The sequence below is a fragment of the Aethalodelphis obliquidens genome, unplaced genomic scaffold, assembly GCF_003676395.1.
Source record: "Aethalodelphis obliquidens isolate GAN/ISIS:26980383/991018 unplaced genomic scaffold, ASM367639v1 scaffold5, whole genome shotgun sequence".
NCBI classification, from domain to species: Eukaryota; Metazoa; Chordata; class Mammalia; order Artiodactyla; family Delphinidae; genus Aethalodelphis; species Aethalodelphis obliquidens.
The window spans coordinates 8,282,377-8,306,462 of record NW_020837949.1 but is presented as its reverse complement, the minus strand read 5'-3'; the positions used below and the strand labels follow the sequence as shown (position 1 = coordinate 8,306,462).

General features: G+C 38.1%; 1 protein-coding gene across 2 annotated transcripts in view; it reads left to right on the top strand.

Annotated features, from left to right (window-relative positions):
- CNTNAP2 (contactin associated protein 2) overlaps positions 1 to 24,086 on the top strand; it is a 2,044,831-nt gene that overhangs the window by 1,161,963 nt on the left and 858,782 nt on the right. For both annotated transcript variants that reach the window (XM_027101624.1, XM_027101625.1), the window contains one exon: positions 5,224 to 5,395. In XM_027101624.1, coding sequence (XP_026957425.1) covers positions 5,224 to 5,395 — 172 coding nt within the window. The remainder of the gene's footprint in view (positions 1 to 5,223; positions 5,396 to 24,086) is intronic.

Sequence of the window (24,086 nt, the reverse complement as noted above, 5' to 3'; positions counted from 1 at the left end):
TCAGAGTCTCAGCTGTTTGTTGGCTTTCACAACCTTATCATTCCTGAAGATCCTCTCAGTTTGAGTCTGTCTGATGTTCTCTCATGGTTGGACCTAGGATATGTGTCTTGGGCAGGAGTACCACCAGGAGTCATTGCATTCTTCTCATTGCAACCTATCAGGTGTCCCAGTGTCAGTGGGTCCTGTTACTGGTGGTGATAACTTTGATCATTTGATTACAAAGATGTCGGCCAGGCTTCTTTGCTGTAAAATGACTACTTTCCCCTTTGAAATTAGTGAATATATTCATAGGGAGACACTTGGAGACTGTTCATCATCCAAATTTCACCCACTCACTCGAGCATCAGTTAATATTTCTTGCCTGGATTAATTACTACTATGATGGTTGCCAGATTGTACCTTTCTAATTCCAACATGCTTTTTACATTTGTTAGTTATCACAGGAAGATATTTCTATTCTCCTGTTTATTCATTTTTATGCAGGTGGACTCATGGATTCCTGTTATTCGATGAAATATATCTATAAATTATTTCCTTTTGCTCTTATTTCCCTCCTCCCTCCCTCCCTCCCTCCCTTCCTTCCTTCCTTTCTTTTGATACTCAAAGTATCTTTCTGATGCTCAAATTATTTATTTTGTTTTAAAATTGTCCAGATAGGAGCAGTAGGAGCCCTCTTAAGACTGGCCCCTATGTCATTCTGACATGACACCATCGTTCCTTGAGCACTTATTTACTTTCCTGGGCAGCAAAATGTTCCAGGCTCATATTGTGCTTTCTGTGACCCAGCTCTAGGATCAGCCTTTCTCCAAAGAGTCCTGTTTTTATTCAGTAGAGAAACTAAGATCTGAACTGTAAAGGGACTCATTTCTTCTGGGTATAATCCTTCTCTGGACCATCTTCAGTGTGTGGTAGAAACCACCTGTATATTGAGTATATACACAATTCCATCTAGATTTATTTCTATATGTATATACTGAAAACCACAAGTGCACACTTACAGATTAAATTCCAATCCAAACCCATAGGATCCATTCAAGATCTCCCTCTTTTCATTTGCACCCTCCTTTCCTGACAACGTGAACCTGGCTCGCACTATCGTCAATCTATTTATTTATTTGCTCAATCAACCTGTATTGTAGTCAGTCTCCGAGCCGTGCCAGATGGGCATGTGCTTGGCTGTCCTTACTGCAGGCACCAAGCACCACTGGGCTCACTCCTGGCTCACTCTAACACACTGCTTGCTTGGGCCCAACCCCACCAGGGTGAATTCTTTAGGAAGATTTGGTAAACAGATATTAGTAGACGCTTTGCACAATATTCCAAGGTTATTTTAAAAGGAAAAGCCTAAATGGTTTTTAGCATCTTTACAGCATTCTACCAGCCTTTCTAACCTCCTAAACTTCCCAACTTTAAAATAAGTATAAATAGAGACATCTTGTATGCATGTAGTTTTAGACATGTAAAATATGCAGCCCTGTTGCCTGTTGTTTGCTTTTCTTGTCCCATCAAGTTACCATATAATTTACAACAACTTAGATTGGCATTTTAATGTCAAAACAAATACCAGCATGCTTTTCACTAACGTATATCTGAGTTAAAATTTTAAAACCTTGAAAACGCATGTGTTTCTTTTGTCAACAAGAATAACTAAATGCTGAAAGGACTTCAAATCAGGATAAAGTTTTTATATGCCAAGTCTTGAAATGGAAATCTCAAACATGCCAGTAAGGTAACATAATTATAATGATCCAGTTCACTGATAGATGCAATTGAGAATGACACAATTACAATTCACTGTGGGTATTACAACATATCGTCAGATCACCAGTAACTACAACCCATGTATAGACATTGTATTTTTTATTTCAAATTCATAGATATAATAAATTTAAAGGTCTAAGCCAAAACAAGTAAAAGTTTACTTTTTTCCTGTTTTTAATTTTTATAACTTGGCAAATTTTAGTTGAGTATAACCCTCTATCCATTTTATATCTATTCATTTCTGACCCTCAAAATCCCAGCTGCAAATTTTTTTCTCCAGTCAGTCCTGCTGTTAATCTACTAAGTAGGTTAAATCCTAAGCTTTAGTCATTGAAAGTATCACAGACACTATTACACTAAGATTTTTTACTGAAATTATATTTGTACATACAGGGAACAATAACAGAAATAAATAATAATATGCTGTCCTCCATTTCAAGCGTAGGAGGGTGTTTGAGCACCCGGAATTTCAGTACCAGAGACTCAACGTCTTTAACCCATTGCTAACTATAAGGGAATGGTCAACGTTCTACTAGTACAGTTCTCTTAAAAATATGTAGGCTTCCTATGAATGCTGTTTAGCTTTACTTCATTAAACAAAAGCCATATCCACACTTTCATAAAGATAAGCTCTTTTTCACATTGGGCTTCCGCTGACATGCTGAGGGGAAAATGTCCATAAGATTATTAGAACCATTATTGTTTAACTCAGAGGCTCTGTGAGACATACCGGTAAGCTGGCTAGAAGTTAATTTGTCTGAATGAATGGTTCTTGGAGGCACCATCTAAGATATTTCTGAGGTCTTAATATGGATTTTATAGCCACACCTCATTATCATCTTTAGATCATGTTTTCCTGGTAGTAGAAATTTGCCATGAAGTGATTTCTTAATTTTTTTGCGTTCAACATCTGGAGAGACTGAAATTAAGAAAATATTTTATTTTCAAATCCATCAAGACCTAGCTTCCTTATATTTAGCAGTTTGTCTTTAGTTTTTCTCTCTTCTTTTTCCCTTTTACTATAAACAAAGAGAAGACGCCAGAGTACTCTGTGTGGAAATGTCCTTAGCTAGGTTATGCAGTTCATTAAGTACAGTGTTTTCCTTTCCACATTATCACGGTTTTGCTAAACTTTCCACTGCAACACAGCAATGATCCAGTTTTCTTCCATTTCCAGTAATACTGCTTCCTCACCTTCCTTTCAGTCATTACTGACAGCCTCTTCATGAGCCATGAGGCTCCATGGCTACATTATAATGGACATGTAGTAGTTTGTACTATAATTATCTTCTCCTAGAATGTATCCCGTGTAGAAAATGAAAGGAATTGACAATTTCAAACTCCAGAATTCATCAGGGCCAAACAACATTGTTATGAGTGACTGATGAAGTCTTGTTTTATGAACTTAACTATACCCATTTGATAGTGATCTGTGTGTTATGCAGCTGCCTTGCTTCTGAGAAGGTCTTGTTCTCACAATAGATGTCCCCATTTTGGAATACTTCAAAGCAAGTGTGGATATTTAGAGACTCCCAAGTATTCAAAAAACAGAATCATATGATTGTCATGTTAAGAATAGTCAGTAAAGTTACAGCTGGATGTTTTCTCTTTGCTAAGTTTAGACATTAAACTCCATTCAATTTTATCTTGATTAGACAGAGTGAAAATCATATGTATGCATATAGCTAGTCTAAATAGACCACTTAGCTAAGATCAGCAATTTTCTGAGAGGATTAAGTCAATGCAAATGAAAAAAAAAAAAAAAAAGTGACTCAGAAAAGAGAAAAGAAAAAAAAAAAGCCATATGTTTGACATTGAAATAGAGCCTTATTTATTTTTAAGCCAAGAAATTAAGTATAATCATATTTTTACATATTACTATGTTGATGGAAAATGATTGTATACACTTCTGTGATTAATCCTTAAAAAGGATTCAATTGATAATTATTAGATTTTAATTATTGTAACCCATTAATAAAGGGAGAAGGAGATTTCTATTGTTCTAAACTACTATTACTAGCCAAACAGAATAGAACATTTAAAAAAAAATCACTTAATGGGGACTTCCCTGGTGGTCCAGTGGGTAGGACTCTGCGCTCCCAATGCAGGGGGCCCGAGTTTGCTCCCTGGTGGGGAAACTAGATCCCGTATGCATGCTACAACTAAGAGTTCGCATGCCACAACTAAGAAGCCCACATGCCGCAAGTTGAGATCCTGCATGCCACAACTAAGACCCGGTGCAGCGAAAATAAATAAATAAATAAAATAAAATAAATAAATATTTTAAATAAAATAAAAAATCACTTAATGGTCATCTTTTGGACAATGTTTTTATTGAAAATTCCCTTTTATCCAATTAATGGCACATCCTGATACCAACCCATTTTGTATAAATTGTTTTTTTGCTATAGATATAATATTAGATTGAAAAGAATGTGTGAATAACTTACGATTTTTAAGCAGACAAATTACTACAGTTTAAATTTGCTCTGATAGGTGAAGTTCATTTGGGGGACTTTGTGGAGATATTTAATGTGATCAAGAAATGTTATTCCATATGGCCTGCAGATTTTCTATGCATAATATGAATTATGATTTTTTCTATTGAGAGGCATAAAGGAAGTTTATTTGTGGTGCTATTTTAAAGTTACTTTGCAATAAAATTTTTAAAATTATCTGATCTCAACCTTAGTATATGTATATCCTACTCTGTAATAGAACCAGTAGTTGCTAACCCTAATAGAAACTTTCTTTTTTTGTTTTGTTATTCATTCTTCTAAGCTTTTAGTTTCACTTCTTATCACTTATGCTACCTATACCATTTTAGGTACCTTATATGAGATGAATATTCAGAGCAATGTGGCTGACCCTTATGCCTAAATTTATCTCTTTATGTTTCTTTGGGTTTTATAAATTGGGAAATCATTTGTAATGCAAATGTCTCTTTGGATTGAATTAGATATTAATCTATAAAAGAAACCCACCTTAGTTGATAATAGTAAGTTTAGCTTCTTGACATCCGAATAACAGACCTCTGAGGAATTAAGAAAATAACAGTAAATATTAAAGACATAAAAGGAAGGAGCTTGGATAGTTGGGAAAGGTCTAAAATTTTACATCCTGATCTCTGAAGACAGGGTCACATGAAGAAGTATAGCCGTGAGCAGATGGACAGAGATGTGACAGAGTGAAAAAGAAGGTGTCAAAAGAGAAAATATGAAGGATGCTTCATAGACATAGACCAGAGACAAACATTTGCTTAGGTTCAACCCTTAACAGCTTCCCCTGAAATAATACTGTTTTCTCAAAAGACTTCATTCTTCCACACTGAGTACAACAGCAAGGATCAGTGAAACACAGTAGTTGGATACGATGGCTGTGGTCAGGGAAAACACCCAGAGGAATTTTAGTGAAGCATGCTGGACACAGAATTCAACATTCCCATTTTTTTCTCTCTCACAGGTTATCGGAACCAGATGAATAACTCAAGTCACTCTGTCCTTCAGCCTTCATTCCAAGGATGCATGCAGCTCATTCAAGTGGATGATCAACTTGTAAATTTATACGAAGTGGCACAAAGGAGGCCAGGAAGTTTTGCGAATGTCAGCATTGATATGTGTGCCATCATAGACAGGTAAACGGCCTTTCATCCTTGCTCGAATTGTTCAGATTTTCAGAATTCATGTTTTTGTTGTAGGACAAGTGAAACACCCGAACACACAACCCTGTAAGGGGTAAGGAGACAGGAGCCACTTGCTGTGCCTGTGGCTTTTGTTTGTGATGTTAGCAGTGATGTTTATATCAGGACATGGTTATATATGACAGAACAATATGTGATGTCACATTAACCCATTCAGCCTCCCTTGGTGAATGTGAGCATTATGCATGTAGTTTTGCAAGCAACAGCTGGAAAAGGAACTTAGTTTATTTTTAGTTTTGCTTCTGATGCCCACAGCAGAAATGTCCCTCTTCTTCTTGTCTTGGTCATTACTCATCCTCAGTATATGGTTCCCTCTAAAGGCCCCTCCTGAAGGAAAAGAAACATTAAAATGTGTTGGCAGGCAGTATGGGGATTTACTGAAGTAGAATATTTAATGTAGTTGAGTCTGCTTACAAAACAGACATACTGAAATATTATTACAAGATCTCATCTTTGTCAGTTTTTGCAAATCTGGGGAGAAACTTTTTGTAAAAACTTAGTTGACCTCTCACATGGTGGAAAGATACAACCTTTATATGAAATATTATGACAGCATTACATATACTACCTTAACATACTTCTAAAAAGTGCCTTTCGTTCCAACATGAAAAAATTTCATTTTGAGATGTTTTGCCCACAAACAAACTACATCTAATTTTGAGTTGAATTTAACCCAGTGAATTTAGGTGATATTCTGTCCTATTTTCAGATCTTTTATGAGAGGGCTATGTTATTCTGAAAGGAGTTTTATTAATTTTATATTTTGAAGATAAAAGTTCTAGAAGTCTCAGCCAGCCCCCAGTAAAGTACAGACCTTAAGTCTCTAATAATCTTAGTTCATTTAAGAGGGGATCCTTGGGGAAGTCATCCAAAGACATATAATGAATCTTAAAAATATACAAAAATCATCCATTATGAAATAAGCTCGCTTCCATATAATCTTAATAAAGTAGTATTCACATGAACGGTAAATTACAGTTTATGATGTCTGTAGAATGTACCTTTTTAAAACTTTAATATGTTTATAATAAAACATAACATAGTGCTTATTTTTATTACATATACGCAGATATGGGTCCTGATAGTCTAAACAGTTTATATTTAAACAGAACAGCAAACAATTTTAATAAAAATATACTAATTTTTGAACCATCAATAATGTAATAGCTGTTATTTCTGCCTAAAGCAAGTGGTGGCAGTAATCACAAAAACTGAGAGATGAATGTTTTAAGATAATATATTCTGATATTAGATGTGTATTCATAAATTTTAATAATGGTTTTCCATACAGGAAGACTTTCCTTCTTAGTAATAGACAGTATATTCAGTCATTTTAGTACCTTGTTCATTTTCCATGTCAGTAACTTTAATGATACAATAATTTCTGTCAATAATACCCAAGTTAGTTCATCCAGCTTTCATAAACTGCTAGATTTTATGGTGATGTTGCTATTTCACTTCAAACAGCGTGTTTCCTGGGCATTAAATTTAAATTGTTTGCTACCAGAGAAGTGCGGATGAGCTATTGAGATTTTACTGTTTTACCCCCATGGCGAGATTAGGAGTTAAAATATCTCCAGAAGAAGATTTTGGTAAACGAACCAGGCACTCCTGGTGAGGAGAACAACACAAGAGACGATGTAGAATAGGGGTTGCAAATTTCAATTTTTGGCAGGTAGAGAAATATACAAAACAGTTTTTTGCCAAAATGGCGTCATGCAACTGTCTATGTTGCCAAGTATCCTGTAGCTGACAGAACAAGGAATATGTCTTTCTTATCCTCCAGGGTGATAACCCAGAAGAGTGACTACAGGGAAGTAGTCACCTCTGATGCATCACAAACTTCCTAAAGCCACTATTGAATACGTTTTCTGCTTGTCTTACTTTTTGAGGACAATGACTTCTTTTTTTTGGTATAATTGACACATAACATAGTATTCGTTTCAGGTGTGCAATGTGATGATTTGATATTTACATATATTTTGAAATGATCACCAGGGCAATGATTTCTGCACGTTAATTACCAATGTGTGAAATAGCAGATTCCTTTATTCACACAAAATGTGCCCAGTTCAGAATCTTAATCTGTGAAGTGCTGTGTTTTTGCATGTATGATACAGGGCTGTATTCACCTTATTCAAACCGTTGAGGGGCTCATTGATGAGCTCACCCTTAATCTGTGTCTTTGCATATGAGAGTACCCTGTCCTCACATAGCTGTGACCCCATCAGATAATATTTTAATGATACATCCCTGGCTCTTCTCTGGTTTGATCTTTTCCCCCTCACTGACTGAAACTTTGCAACTGCCTGATCTCTACCATTTTATTTTCAGACTACCTAAATTCTCCCTAAGCAAGCCTACACTGTCTCCTTTATCCTTTCAGATTTCAGCTTGATTGATTGGAGAGCTATTTTTGAAAAAATTTAAAAAGCATAAATGAAAATATAGGGTAAAAAAATAGAAATCACAGGCATGATTTTTATAAAATGTTTAGAGATTATAGGAGCAGCTGCAATGATTTTATGAGTAGAGCTTAGGGAGATAGTTTGGGCAGATGATTCTAAAGGAGTCTTGCTGTGTGTCATGCTGACATACCCTGTGAGTTGGACTTCTTTTTCTTTTCTGGGTGTGGGTTTACACGTGCCCTGTTTTGTTTGTTTGTTTGCTTTCTGAACACAGTGTTGAATCTAGGAAGAGCAAGCATGCCAAGCGATAGAATTATTTGTTCAGTAGTATTTTCTGAGTGCATCCATGGTGTCAGACACTGTTCTAGGCACTTAGGATAAATCACTGAACAACACGGACAAAGATCCTTGCACCTGCGAAGCTCACATTCTCGGCGAAGGGGAGGAAGCACAGACGTGATAAATAAATATTATAGTAAGTTAGAAGGAATAAGTGCTAAAAAAAAGAAAGAAAAAATGTTGAGCAAATCAAGGAGGACTGGCATTTCAACAGATGAGTGTTGAGTTGCTGTTTAAATAGGTTGGTCAGAGTTAGCCTCAATTATTAGTTCAAGACCTGAAAGAGTAATAGAATTCACCAATTTGGGGAAAGAGCATTACAGGCTGAGAGAATAGTCAATGCAACAAGGCTGCCTGGTATCATCTAGGGTTAACAAGGGGCCAGGGTGGCAAGTTTGGAAGGACGAGGAGCAGAGCCGCATAAGAGGAGGCCAGAGCAATCCTAGAGGCCAGGGCCTGGAGACCTGTAGGTAACTGTAAGGATCTGGCTTTTACTGTGAGAGAACTAGGGAGTCATTGCAGGTTTCTGAGTAGAGCAGTGGCATGCTTTAGCTTACATTTGTAAAGGATAACCCTGGCTGTGGGAGGACGAAAGGTAGAAGCTGGGAGCCTGTCATAGTAATCCAGGTGAGAGGTGCTGGTGGCCTAAGACTGGGGTGCTGTTAGCGCAAGAGGTAGTGTCATGTGGTCAATTCTGAATATACTGAGAAGGGTTGGTCAGTAGGATTTCTTAATGGATTGGTTTCAAGGCATGAGAGGAAGAGAAGCTATAAGGATAAACCGAAATGATTTGGTAACAGCAACTGGAAGGAAGGAGTTACCATGTCCTCCAATGGGAAGGCTAGTGGTAGAGAAGATTAGTCATGGGGTGGAAGAAAAAAATCAGGAATTCACTGTTGGGCAGGAGTTGAAAGGTCTATTGGACATCTAAGTGGACATTTCAAGAAGGCAGTTGGATACATGTATCGTACAAGCACACATCTGCAGATTAAACAATGAGGTGTTGTGTCTGACAAAACGTCGTGCTTATCTATTGAGGACCTCTGGTTTCTTCAGCTGTATTTCATAAACAGCAGAAGAACTGGAAAGGGAGAGGGTGAGTAGTGGGCAGGAAGCCTCTTCCAATGTCAGGAGCCTGTAGCCTTACCCTTCGAGTGAGACCCTGCTCTTAGGGAGGAGGACTTCATCAAATGCTCAGTTGCTAGAATATTCTCCGTAAACAGTAAGATATCTAGCAGATAATCTCCTTGTTTCTCCTTGCATGAGTACCATTTTTTATCTGCTCCTTTGCACCCTCACATTGTTGGTTCCCTGTGGCAAACATCTTCAGGCACCAGACTCAACTCCTGTCTTCGACCCACTTCTCTCTATCCTCTTTCTGGGTGTGAAAATCTGAGAGGCAAAAGCCTGCAAAAACACTCCTATAACTAAAGTTAGGTTTATTTACTTCCTCCTGCAAGTGGGAACCAAAAGAGAACCAAGGGTCTTCTCAGAGGGAGGTGGGGAGAGGAAGGGAGTGAGGAAAGTGTATTGGGGGTCTGAGTCAGTCCTGGGAGGGTCCTGGCAGGTACTGGTCATAATTTATAAACTAGGAGAGTTGCTGCGGTAGAGGTAGAACTTGTGAATCCCTGCAGAGCTCTTGTTTGTTTGTCTATGATTCTGATTCACGTCACATGGAATGGAGAAGCTGGTGTTAAAATATTTTGAGCTGAAGTAAGTGGTGTTCATGACTGGTTTGGCAATTTTTTTCCTGTTCTGTGAGTAACAGTAAAGTCCGTTTTGCTATCTGTGACTTACATCAATCCTAAGATCACCCTCGTAGATTAGCTGCCAGGGAGAGATTTTTTTTTTTCTTTGTCATCCGCAGTGATGATGTGACACAGTCCTGGCTAATGAGAGGTACGCAGAAGTCAGCTAAGGTGTTCTGAGAAAACTTTTATTTTTCTGATACAGAGGTCCCCTGTTACTCTCCACTGTTCTTGTTCAAATGCAGACACCGTGCCTGGAGCTGTATGATCAAGAAAACCAGAGCTCCAGTGAACCACAGTCAGCAACCACCTTCACTCCTTTTTGTGTGAGGAAAAAAAGCAATCCTTGTTTATTTAAGTCACTGTGAGTCAACTATTATTTTTCTTGGAGTTGAAAGCATCTGTCCTTTTTTCATCTTCCATGTCTAAAATAAACCAATACCATCTTTTTACTAGAACACAGGACAACAAATTCCTAATTATGGAAATGGCTTTGAGACAAAAGATGATGAATTTATTTTAGGATATATTAAGTTGCATGCCAGTGATGTCCCCTAGAGATTGGAACCTGGGGACTAAATGGCTGTTCAGAGGCCAAAGCAAATTTATATCGTTAGTCAGCATCTCATAGAAAACCTGGTAAAAGTAGTTCATTAGAATTAGAATCTTCTATACCTTTTCTATAACCTCCCTTGTAAATATATTAAGAAACAAAACCAGTAAATGTTCTGGATAGCACAGAAAGCGGAAAAGGAAGAGTAGACATCCCAGCTTAAGTACAGCCCACAAAATTACCCCTTGAGAAACTGCGAAGGGACTGGATCCTATTTCTGAGTTAGTAATTAAGTCTTCATTTTATTTTTGGATGGAAATGCATAATCACAGACCCGGTTTTTGGTTTTTTAATTCAGTGCTTTCTTTTCAAGAACACCTACCCAGTTTCTTCTATATTTTTTTCCTTGAAAGGAAAGTATATGATTTTTTATAAGAGCACTTAAATGAGGGTTGGATAGATACAGTGTGAGGTGCTTCAAAACTAAGCTAACTCTGCTGGAAAGGTGAACAATGAATAAATAGATTAATACTAACAATTCAGAAGGAGGTCATGACTTCTTATAAAAGCAAGTTTAAGATTTACAGTCCTGAGATGAAGAATACATGTAACATATTTTTTTCTAAAGTTGATCTTCATTTGTTTGTAAGCTCCCAGTTCCAGTCAATAGCAGCAAAAAATAAATATCGGAGCACATACCTTCGGGTACCCTAATAACTATATATATAAGTCAATATGGGATTCAAACTTAGTCAGAGGTCAAGCTCCCATTCGGCGCTGCTGTCCCATTTCAAGTGTCCTCCTTGACCCCTCCAGCATAGCCCTTGGGTCAGGCCCAGCTAACTATGTAACATCATCAGAGGATTGGGCGTTGCTCCACGTGCTCTACTCAGGTTCCTTCTGGGCTCCCCACTGCTCTGGCAGTTCTTCCTGCTGGCTGTGGCTCCTGCTGGGCTCACGTTTTGGGATTTGGGTAAGAAGGTAACCTGTCCCAGTTTGTCAAGGACTGTCTTGCATTTAGAATTGAGAACCCTTCACCTGGAGAAACCTCACAGTTCTGGGTAAACCACGATGGTTGGTCACTCAAGGTCCATGTACCTCCTGGGCACTGACCTTCTCCTAAGTCCCTTTTCTGGTCTACCAGCCATCCAAGCACTTCTGTAGACCCCCATAGGGACACACAGTGATTTTGAGATCTCTTGCAAACTGTGTACAAGCTGAGTGGGTGTGGGGAGTGGAGATAACTATCTTAGGCCCCCCTCTGACTCAGCATATCATGCTCTGTATCTACTCTGTACACCTCAGGCTGACATGGGGCCTCTTATAAATCAGATACCCAAAGGCGGAAAGCAAGGCACAAGCCACCACTGCCAGAGGATTTCGGAGTCTCTGTTGAGATTCATTCAGTCAATAAACACTTATTAAAGATCACTCAGTGAACATTTCTTCCTGGAGCTTTAATGCTGAGGTAGTTGAGGGGGAGGGTCATTGATCAGACCTTATGCTGTGCTAATACTATGTTCCTCTCTTTTGTTCTCAAAGACAGACCTCTTTCAGCCCCAGAGCCCCAGGGTTTTAGACCATCTTCCCAAAATTGAATCTGCATGTCTACTAACTTTTTGTTCCAGTCCAGTGTCCAGAGGTGAACTCTCCCAGCCCCCACTCCTTGTGAAACATGTCACTGATCCACTGAACAAGAAAAATAAATAAAATCAAAACTTTGACTTGAAATATCTAAAAATTATTTCCGCTATAGGGAAGGGAAGGCTTTTCTCACAAACATGGGTATTTCTGCAGTGACACTGTTTATGCCAGATTTCCTTTCTGTTCCACCTCAATGTTGCTGCCTGCAAATTGCCACCCTGTGGCTCTGGCACCTTTTCATAGATTTGCAGGCTGACGGTTCCTTCCATTCTTCTTTACAGATGTTCATGTGGTCACTTAGGCTGGTGTCAAACTGTGCTAGTGCTTCTTTTACACTGGGAAACATTTTGTCTTCTATCATTAGATTCTTGTTACAAAACTGTAGGTTTCCGGGAATATCTTACTTTCACGTCATGATAATTACGCAAAAGTGGTAAAGGAGGCAGAAAGTCCCTCAGATAAACTTCAGATTATTCAGAACTTCACGCCTGTTCAATTCTGACTTCATTGTGGCTCTGATCCCATCAGACTTCAAAGGAGCAAGAACAGGTCAGCTGGAACTCGTTCCCTGAGAACTGGAGCTAGCAAGCAATTTTCTAGGCATGAAGCTAGCTTTCTTTTTGGGAAATACCCTTCAAAAACACCCTCAGGATAGAAGGTATTCAGGGTCCTAAAACCAGATCTCTAGCTCAAAATAAAGAACAAAAAAAGACTAGTTACATAATTCAGTTTTAATTTTCATATATGACAGTTCATATTGTGATTCTTTATTCTTGGTATGTTTACTTTGTCTCTTCACCTTATCTCGGTTGACTCCCCATCTGGGATTCCATCCATTTTATATTGCAAATGGCTGTGTTCTTTCCTTCTTTGAGCTTAATCAAATTATTTATTAGTAGATTTCTGGAAAGCCCTGTTTCCTCATGCTAGATCTGATTCATTTCTGGTTTTAGAAGCATGGATATCTGTATAAATTTTCTTGGCCTTCCAAGCTAAACCCAGACTCCCCTTTAGTCTTTAACTCCATTGCCAGAGCCATTGGGTTTCCTATAGAAGGATCCAGAGAGGAGTATCCTGTTGATACGTAAACATTTAAACCATAGTCATCTATCTTAGCAAAAGAAACATAAGCTCAATAACGTAAAAGTATCACACACCCAGGTGAACCCATGTTCAAGTCAGTTGCCTCTCTGAAGTGATTTCAAAGTGGTTTCATTTTTAAGTACAAGTACTAGAGTGACAAAATTATTATTTTTTTAACATTTTTATTGGAGTATATCTGCTTTACATTGTTGTGTTAGTTTCTGCTGTATAGCAAAGTGAATCAGCTATACATATACATATGTTCCCATATCCCCTCCCTCTTGCTTCTCCCTCTGACCCTCCCTATCCCACCCCTCTAAGTGGTCACAAAGCACTGAGCTGATCTCCCTGTGCTGTGCAGCTGCTTCCCACTAGCTATCTGTTTTACATTTGATAGTGTATATATGTCCATGCCACTCTCTCACTTTTTATTTTTTTGAATTTCATTTTATTTATTTTTTATACAGCAGGTTCTTATTACTTATGTATTTTATACATCTTAGTGTGTACATGTCAATCCCAACCTCCCAATTCACCCCACCACCCCCACCCCCTGCCACTTTCCCCCCTTGGTGTCCATACGTTTGTTCTCTACATCTGTGTCTCTATTTCTGCCCTGCAAACTGGTTCATCTGTACCATTTTTCTAGGTTCCACATATATGGATTAATATACGATATTGTTTTTCTCTTTCTGACTTACTTCATGCTGTATGACAGACTCTAGGTCCATCCACCTCACTACAAATAACTCAGTTTTGTTTCTTTTTGTGGCTGAGTAATATTCCATTGTATATATGTGCCACATCTTCTTTTTCCATTCATCTGTCGATGGACACTTAGGTTGCTTCCATGTCCTGGCTATTGTAAATAGAGCTGCAGTGAACATTGTGGTAAATGTCTCTTTTTGAATTATGGTGTTCTCAGGGTATATGCCCAGTAGTGAGATTGCTGGGTCATATTGTAGTTCACTTTTTAGTTTTTAAAGGAACCTCCATACTGTTCTCCATAGTGGCTGTATCAATTTACATCCCCACCAACAGTGCAAGAATGTTCCCTTTTCTCCACACCCTCTCCGGCATTTATTGTGTCTAGAGCTTTTGATGATGGCCATTCTGACCAGTGTGAGGTGATATCTCATTGCAGTTTTGATTTGCATTTCTCTAATGATTAATGATGTTGAGCATCCTTTCATGTGTTTGTTGGCAATCTGTATGTCTTCTTTGGAGAAATGTCTATTTAGGTCTTCAGCCCATTTAGGGATTGGGTTGTTTGTTTTTTTGATATTTAGCTGCATGAGCTGCTTGTTTATTTTGGAGATTAATCCTTTGTCAGTTGCTTCATTTGAAAATATTTTCTCCCATTCTGAGGGTTGTCTTTTCATCTTCTTTATGGTTTCCTTTGCTGTGCAAAAGCTTTTAAGTTTCATTAGGTCCCATTTGTTTATTTTTGTTTTTATTTCCATTTCTCTAGGAGGTGGGTCAAAAAGGAACTTGCTGTGATTTATGTCATAGAGTGTTCTGCCTATGTTTTCCTCTAAGAGTTTGGTAGTGTCTGGCCTTATATTTAGGTCTTTAATCCCTTTTGAGTTTATTTTTGTGTATGGTGTTAGGGGCTGTTCTAATTTCATTCTTTTACATGTAGGTGTCCAGTTTTCCCAGCACCATTTATTGAAAAGGCTGTCTTTTCTCCATTGTATAGTCTTGCCTCCTTTGTCATGGATTAGTTACCTATAGGTGTGTGGGTTTATCTGTGGGCATTCTGTCCTGTTCCATTGATCTACATTTCTGTTTTCATGCCAGTTACATACTATCTTGATTACTATAGCTTTGCAGTATAGTCTGAAGTCAGAGAGCCTGATTCCTCCAGCTCCATTTTTCTTTCTCCAGATTGCTTTGGCTATTCGAGGTCTTTTGTGTTTCCATTACAAATTGTGCAATTTTTTGTTCCAGTTCTGTGAAAAATACCATTGGTAGTTTGATAGGGATTGCACTGAATCTGTAGGTTGCTTTGGGTAGTTTAGTCATATAGGAATGCAAGAGATTTCTGTGCATTAATTTTGTATCCTGCTACTTTAGCAAATTCATTGACTAGCTCTAGTAGTTTCCTGGTAGTATCTTTAGTATTCTCTGTGGATAATATCATGTCATCTGCAAACAGGGACAGCTTTACTTCTTTTCCAATTTGGATTCCTTTTATTTCTTTTCTTCTCTGATTGCTGTGGCTAAAACTTCCAAAACTATGTTGAATAATAGTGGTGAGAGTGGGCAACCTTGTCTTGTTCCTGATCTTAGTGGAAATAGTTTCAGTTTTTCACCATTGAGAATGATGTTGGCTATGGGTTTGTCATATATGGCCTTTACTATGTTGAGGTAAGTTCCTGCTATGCCTACTTTCTGGAGAGTTTTTATCATAAATGGGTGTTGAATTTTGTCAAAAGCTCTATCTGAATCTACTGAGATGATCATGTGGTTTTTATGCTTCAATTTGTTAATATGTTGTATCACATTGATTGATTTGCGTATATTGAAGAATCCTTGCATTCCTGGGATAAACCCCAATTGATCATGGTGTATGATCCTTTTAATGTGCTGCTGAATTTTGTTTGCTAGTATTTTGTTGAGGAGTTTTGCATATATGTTCATCAGTGATATTGGCCTGTAGTTTTCTTTTTTTGTGACGACTTTTTCTGGTTTTGGTGTCAGGGTGATGGTGGCCTCATAGAATGAGTTTGGGAGTGTTCCTCCCTCTGCTATATTTTGGAAGAGTTTGAGAAGGATACGTGTTAGATCTTCTTTAAATGTTTGACAGAATGTGCCTGTGAATCCATCTGGTTCTGGGCTTTTGTTTGTTGGAAGATTTTTAATCACAGTTTCAATTTCAGAGCTTGTGATTGGTCTGTTCATATTTTCTATTTCTTCCTGGTTCAGTCTCGGAAGGTTGTGCGTTTCTAAGAATTTGTTCATTTCTTCCAGATTGTCCTTTTTATTGGCATAGAGTTGCTTGTAGTAATCTCTCATGATCCTTTGTATTTCTGCAGTGTCAGTTGTTACTTCTCCTTTTTCATTTCTAATTCTGTTGACTTGAGTCTTCTCCCTTTTTTTCTTGATGAGTCCGGCTAATGGTTTATCAATTTTATCTTCTCAAAGAACCAGCTTTTAGTTTTATTGATCTTTGCTATCGTTTCCTTCATTTCTTTTTCATTTATTTCTGATCTGATCTTTATGATTTCTTTCCTTTTGCTAACTTTGGGGTGTTTTTTGTTCTTCTTTCTCTAATTGCTTTAGGTGTACGGTCACGGTTGTTTATTTGGGATTTTTCTTGTTTCTTGAGGTAGGATTGTATTGCTATCAACTTACCTCTTAGAACTGCTTTTGCTGCATCCCATAGGTTTTGGGTCGTCGTGTTTTCTTTGTCTTTTATTTCTAGGTATTTTTTGATTTCCTCTTCGATTCCTTCAGTCATCTTTTGGTTATTTAGTAGTGTATTTTTTAGCCTCCATGTGTTGTATTTTTTACAGTTTTTTTCCTGTAATTGATATCTAGTCTCATAGTGTTGTGGTTGGAGAAGATACGTGATATGATTTCAATTATCTTAAATTTACCAAGGCTTGATTTGTGACCCAACATATGATCCATCCTGGGGAATGTTCCATGAGCATTTGTGAAGAAAGTGTATTCTGTTGTTTTTGGATGGACTGTCGTATAAATATCAGTTATGTCCATCTTCTTTAATGTGTCATTTAAAGCTTGTGTTTTATTTTTTTATTTTCATTCTGGAAGATCTGTCCATTGGTGAAAGTGGGGTGTTAAAAATCCCCTACTATTATTGTGTTACTGTCGATTTCCCCTTTTATGGCTGTTAGCATTTGCCTTATGCATTGAGGTGCTCCTATATTGGGTGGTTAAATATTTGCAGTTGTTATATCTTTTTGCTGGATTGATCCCTTGATCATTATGTAGTGTCCTTGTTTGCCTCTTGTAATAGTCTTTATTTTAAAGTCTATTCTGTCTGATGTGAGAATTGCTACTCCAGCCTTCTTTTGATTTCCATTCAATATCTTTTTCCATCCCCTCACTTTCAATCTGTATGTGTCCCTACGTCTGAAGTGGGTCTCTTCTAGACAACATATATATTAGTCTTGTTTTTGTATCCATTCAGCCAGTCTGTGTCTTTTGGTGGGAGCATTTAATCCATTTACATTTAAGGTAATTATCAATATGTATGTTCCTATTACCATTTTCTTAATTGTTTTGGGTTTGTTATTCTAGGTCTTTTCCTTCTCTTGTGTCTCCTGCCTAGAGAAGTTCCTTTAGCATTTGTTGTAAAGCTGGTTTGGTGGTGCTGAATTCTCTTAGCTTCTGCTTGTCTGTAAAGGTTTTAATTTCTCCATCGAATCTGAATGAGATCCTTGCTGGGTAGAGTAATCTTGGTTGTAGGTTTTTCCCTTTCATTAGTTTAAATATGTCCTGCCACTCCCTTCTGGCTTGCAGAGTTTCTGCTGAAAGATCAGCTGTGAACCTTATGGGTATTCCCTTGTATGTTATTTGTTGCTTCTCCCTTGCTGCTTCTAATATTTTTTCTGTGTATTTAATTTTTGATAGTTTGATTAATATGTGTCTTGGCATGTTTCTCCTCAGATTTACCCTATTTGGGACTCTCTGTGATTCCTGGACTTGATTGACTATTTACTTTCCCATATAGGGAAGTTTTCAACTATAATCTCTGCAAGTATATTCTCAGTCCCTTTCTTTTTCTTTTCTTCTTCTGGGACCCCTATAATTTGAATGTTGGTGTGTTTAATATTGTCCCTGAGGTCTCTGAGACTGTCCTCAGTTCTCTTCATTCTTTTTTCTTTATTCTGCTCTGCGATAGTTATTTCCACTATTTTATCTTCAAGGTCACTTATCCATTCTTCTGCCTCAGTTATTCTGCTATTGATTCCTTCTAAAGAATTTTTAATTTCATTTATTGTGGTGTTCATCGTTTGTTTGCTCTTTAGTTCTTCTAGGTCCTTGTTAAACGTTTCTTGTATTTTCTTCATTCTATTTCCAAGATTTTGGATCATCTTTACTATCATTACTCTGAAGTCTTTTTCAGGTAGACTGCCTATTTCCTCTTCATTTGTTAGGTCTGGTGGGTTTTTACCTTGTTCCTTCATGTGCTGTGTATTTCTCTGTCTTCTCATTTTGCTTATCTTACTGTGTTTGGGGTCTCCTTTTCATAGGCTGCAGGTCGTAGTTCCCGTTGTTTTTTGTGTCTGCCCCCAGGGGGTAAGGTTGGTTCAGTGGGTTGTGTAGGCTTCCTGGTGGAGGGGACTGGTGCCTGTGTTCTGGATGAGGCTGGATCTTGTCTTTCTGGTGGGCAGGACCGAGTCCAGTGGTGTGTTTTGGGGTGTCTGTGAACTTATTATGATTTTAGGCAGCCTCTCTCCTAATGGGTGGGTTTGTGTTCCTGTCTTGCTAGTTGTTTGGCATGGGACATCCAGCACTGGAGCTTGCTGGTCATTGAGTGGAGCTACGTCTTAGCATTGAGATGGAGATCTCTGGGAGAGCTCTTGCCGATTGATATTACATGGGGCCGGGAGGTCTCTGGTGGACCAGTGTCCGGAACTCAGCTCTCTCACCTCTGAGGCTCAGGCCTGACACCCGGCCAGAGCACCACGACCCTGTCAGCCACATGGCTCTCACCACACTCATTCCTGGAGTCTTCCTCTCTGAAGTGTTCAGAAGTGCTACTAAAGGAGATAGGGGTGGCAGGATGCTGGGGCCGCTGGGCCCATGGACTTCTTGCACTGGAAATCTGCTTCTGTTAGGAATCAGAATCCTTTTCCCCTGAGGTAGCACCAGAGCAAGATGCCAGATTGGTGCAGATTCCCTCCACACCTTCTGAGCTCTACCCTCAGAGGATGTCAAGACCAGAGAAGTCAAGAGCCTTCTTTAGTTTGATGGGAAAGGTCAGCCGTGCTTTAATGGTCTTCCTGTGTTCTCTTTATACGACTAAGAGGGCAGTCTTTTGGAGGCACATGGCTCCTTTCTTTATGCATCAAGTCCAAAGTGATATAAGCAGCTCTGGAATTCCACTGCCTTCAGCGTGATTCTTTTTTTCCTCTGCTTATAGCACTCCCAGCACCCCCTCCTAATCAACAGGAAAGAATGACAAAACTTATTTTTAATGAGAAAATACAGTAGTGAAATGCCAGAGGAGAACTCCACTAGGAGAAAAGGAAAAAAAAAAAAAGTTGAATTAACTGTCTTAAGGTTCAACAGCAGGCTTATTCTTTTTTGATGTATTGCATGTATTAGGACAAAAGAAAACTATATTTGCTTTTGGTGTGGCATATAGCTGTGCTTTGACATTTAAATCCCAAGGAGGGCCCGGTGCATTAAAGTAATGTCAGACAATAGTTATGTGTTTGAAGATAAGCAGGAAGGAAAAAGATAAATAATTTTAACATGTAGCTAAATCAACTAAAGAGAGATTTAAATGAGTCATTAAATTTTTTTTTTTTCCTTCGGTACGTGGGCCTCTCACTGTTGTGGCCTCTCCCGTTGCAGAGCAGAGGCTCTGGACGCACAGGCTCAGTGGCTGTGGCTCAAGGGCCCAGCCGCTCCGCGGTATGTGGGATCTTCCCGGACTGGGGCATGAACCCATGTCCCCTGCATCGGCAGGCGGACTGTCAACCACTGTGTCACCAGGGAAGCCCTGAGTCATTAAATTTTATTTCTTGCTTTTGATATTAGATTACCTGAAAAATAAAGACAAAAGCAAGTAATTAAAGAATATATTTAAAACATCTGCCTTAACAAATATTTTCTTCTTAATTGCTTTTGTCAATTTCTTAACTGTATTGCAAAAGTTTGAATGAACTCTAAGAACTCATTTAACTGCCCTTCCCTTAAACCGACCTTATGGATTAATGGACACTCACCATTCACTTTGTAAAATATAGGGAATGATCCCATAGCCTGCTGGATGAAGAGCTGGAGCTAGCAGGCTATACCATCTTTCACCCCTTGTACTCTCCCACATGCTGTGTAGGAGTTAGGTCTTCTTCCTCAGGTATGTTTAAGCAAGTTATACTTGTTATTGTAATAACATGGTCCAATTAAATACTAACTACAGTTATAAGTAGGTAGGGACAGAAAGAAGTAGTTTCCATTAAAGCCAAATTAAAAAGTTTTAGAAAAGCAAGTGGCCAGAAACAAAACCATCAGTTTAGGTACGACGGAGAAGGCCAATGTAAAAATTTGCAGGTTCCTTGGTGACTTCAGTTTTCACTACACTTTAAGAAGCCAAGACTGGAAATCAAGGGTGATAGAAATGGTTCATCAAAAAAACAGTTCCAATCAATGGGCCCATACCTAATGACTGCAGAGCAAATCCTTCTGGCAAGTGAGTTATTGAATTTACACGATGAAGCATTTTAAGTTAATTAAAATGATTAAGGTAAGTATCCTACTAATGTTTAGTTTCTTTACTTCTTACTTCTCTAATCTGGAAAAATAAGGAAGTAGAATTTGCTTTTTTCTTTTGCTTTCTATATTTCAAATAATAGAGGGAAAGAGAGAGAAGGAGGGAAGGAGAGAAGAAGAAAGGAAAAAAGGAAGGAGGAAGGTAGGAAGGAAAGAAAGAGAAGAAAGAAAGAAAGAAAAGAAAGGGAAGGAAGGAAGAAAGAAAGAAAGGAAAACTTAATTCACATTGCTTTTTGGTTTATTGATATGGGACATTATCTACTTTCATTAAAATAGAAATCAGGATAAAATTTAAACAATGCTGTCTATTTATTATTGCAGTCTTAAAATGATATTTTCTTTGAGAATTTTCCTTTGCTATTTAAATTATCCATGACCTGAGAAGAAGGAGAGAGTAGTCATAGATTTTTCTGTGCCAGGAAAAACAGCTTTGTGAAGACTTGGGACTTGTCATTATTTTTATTTCATTTGTTAATTTGTTAATTTCATTTGTTAATTGAGCAAAAATACTTCCTCTCCCTGTGATTGTATTTATACTACCTAAAAACTAGTTTCAGGAGGGTTAACAAGCTAAATGTTTTAGATAACATTGTTTAAAATTCTGCAAGGTACCCATTGTCCTATTAGAGATAAATACTTCTTCATTGTCTGTGTCTATGAATTCATTGAGGAACTCTACTAGAGTCTGAATCTCATTTTGTTTACCAAATCCTGCTTACATAAAAAAGAATGTTACATGAGCAAGAGGGGAATGCAGATGGAAGGGGTAGGGAAGCTGTGCGTGTTTGTTTGGAATGTTGTTGAAAAGCAAATCTGTAATAAATTTTAATAGACAAATTGTAGTATCTGAGAAGGGTCTCTTAATCAGAAAATAGATTGATTTAAATAGATCATAATCTATAATTGTGATAAGGAGAGACCCTCTAAGTACAATGCAACATTTGTTTATAAGATTTGCCTTAAACAAGTGGTGCCTGTAAACTTTTACTCCAGTAGCTTCACGATGTTTGATCCTTTGGCATAGTCCCCAAAGGGCTTCATCAACATGAAAACTATTCTCATGGACACACTTCACTGAAGACCCCTCCTGAGCAAATGGACATGACATCAAAGTGAATTATTTTTTCTTGAAACTTCAGGCATTTGAAAATTAGAAAATTAAAAAAAAACAAAAAACCTTTAAAATCTTAAAGAATGACATTTCCAAGTTTAGATGGAACCACCATACCCAAAGAGGCAAATTCCTTTCACACAGTTATTATACAGTCGTCTCTGTATGTACACTGATGATTGGTTCTAGGACCCCCCAGGATACAAAAATCTGTAGATGCTCAAGTCCCTTATATGAAGTAGTGTAGTATTTGCATATAACCTATGCACATCCTCTTATAAACTTTAAATCATCTCTAGATTACTTGCAATGCCTAATACAATGTAAAGTCTATGTAAGTTGTTGTACATACAATGTAAATGCTATGTAATTTTGCTTTTTGGAACTTCCTGGAATGTTTTTTCCAAATACTTTTGACCTGAGGTTGGTTGAACTCACAAACATGGAACCCGTAGATACAGAGGGCCAACTATATTTTAAGTCAAGAGACATTTTTTAATATCCTGAGATGGTAAGACGCTGTTACTGACGTACACAATGAGGAAATCAAGAGATGCAGAATGGGGTCTCTTCTCACAGGGAGTGTACTACTTTAGCCATGGAAATATGAAACATTCATAACAAGTTTAAAAGCTATGTAAGAAGCCTGTGCTTCATAATCATTACAGATAATTGTTTTCATAGGAAATTAATGAAGGGAGAATCACTGTGGGCTCCAGTGGCTGGTGGAGGCTTCAAAGAAATATGTTGAACTTTAAAGGAACTGTAGCCCCAGATAAGAAGGAACATCCCAGGCCAAAGCAAAAGCATAAGCAGAATTGTGGAAGCACAGATGACCATTCCATATTTCTGAAACAGTAAAGTGACTGTTTAAATTAGTGCAGAAAGTTTGTGTAGGGGGTCAAGGAAGAGGTGGAAAGATATGTCATTCATTCATTCACTTATCCATTCATCCCACAGTCATTCACTGATAACCTACCATGTGCCTAGGATAGTGTTAGCCTTGATGAATAAGAGGTAACCTTATGGACCCTGCATCCTTACTGGCTAATAAAAGAGACAGACATTAAAAAAAAATTATTATTATTGAAAAAACTGGGAAATGCCAGAATTGAAGTATGCAGAGGGATGGCACTTCTAATTCAGCCAGGGTTCGAGATGAGGATGGAGGAGCTCATACAGAGGAGCAGTTCACAGGCACACAGGAAGGACTTTTTAGGTAGACAGAAAGCAGATGCAAAAGGATGCAGGTGTGAGTGACATGGGGACCCACAGGGAACTCAGGTAGTTATAGCAGAGTCTTCCAGACATTAGCAGCTACTAGTGTGAAGCTAGAAATTTCATGTGGAGATCTGAGGCTAGATATTTAGGGAGAACTTACTGGAAACAGGCCTACTGAAAAAATTATAATTTATCCTCCAGGCAATAAGGAATCATTGAAGGATTTGCAGGGAAGTTAGTTTTGCATTACTGACATTTGCTCTGATGTCTGAGCAAAGGTGGTGAGAGCCTAAACTATGGCAGTAGCCATAGAAGTGGACAGGAAAGGGTCAATCCAAGGTATTTAGGAGTTGGACTGAGGAGAACCCATTGGATGTGGAGGTTGGGAAGGTATTCCAGGAAAGAGAAACTGGTTTCAGAGTGAGAAGATGCTTTCCTGGTAAGCGCTACCTCCACTAGTCCGTGAACAATGTCCTGACTGAATATTTAAGTTATTTAGTTATTAAGACATGAAAAGTTAATTAACTGTTTAGTCGTGAGCCTATTAGTCCCTTCTCATCCGTGGTTTCACTTTCTTTATATGGTCAACTGTAGTCTGAAAATATTAATTGGAAAATTTCAGAAACAATTCATAAGTTTTAAGTTGACACCATCTGAGTAGCAAGATGAAGTCTCTGGCCATTGTGCTCCATCCCACCTGGGACTATGAATCATATCTTAGTCCAGTGCATCTCCCCTCTTAGTCACTTAGTAGCCATCGGGGTGATCAGATCAACTGTTGGTACTGCAGTGCTTGTATTCAAGAAACCATTATTTTACTTAATAATGGCCCCAAAGCCCAAGAGTAGTGATGCTGCCAATTCAGATAAGCCAAAGAGAAGCTCTAAAGTGCCTCCTCTAAGTGAAAAGGTGAATGTTCTGGACTTGATAAGGAATGAAAAAAAAGTCATATGCTGAGGTTGCCAAGATCAGAATGAATCTTCTATCCGTGAAATTGTGAAGAAGGAAAAACAAATTTGTGCTAGTTTTGCTGTCACATCTCAAA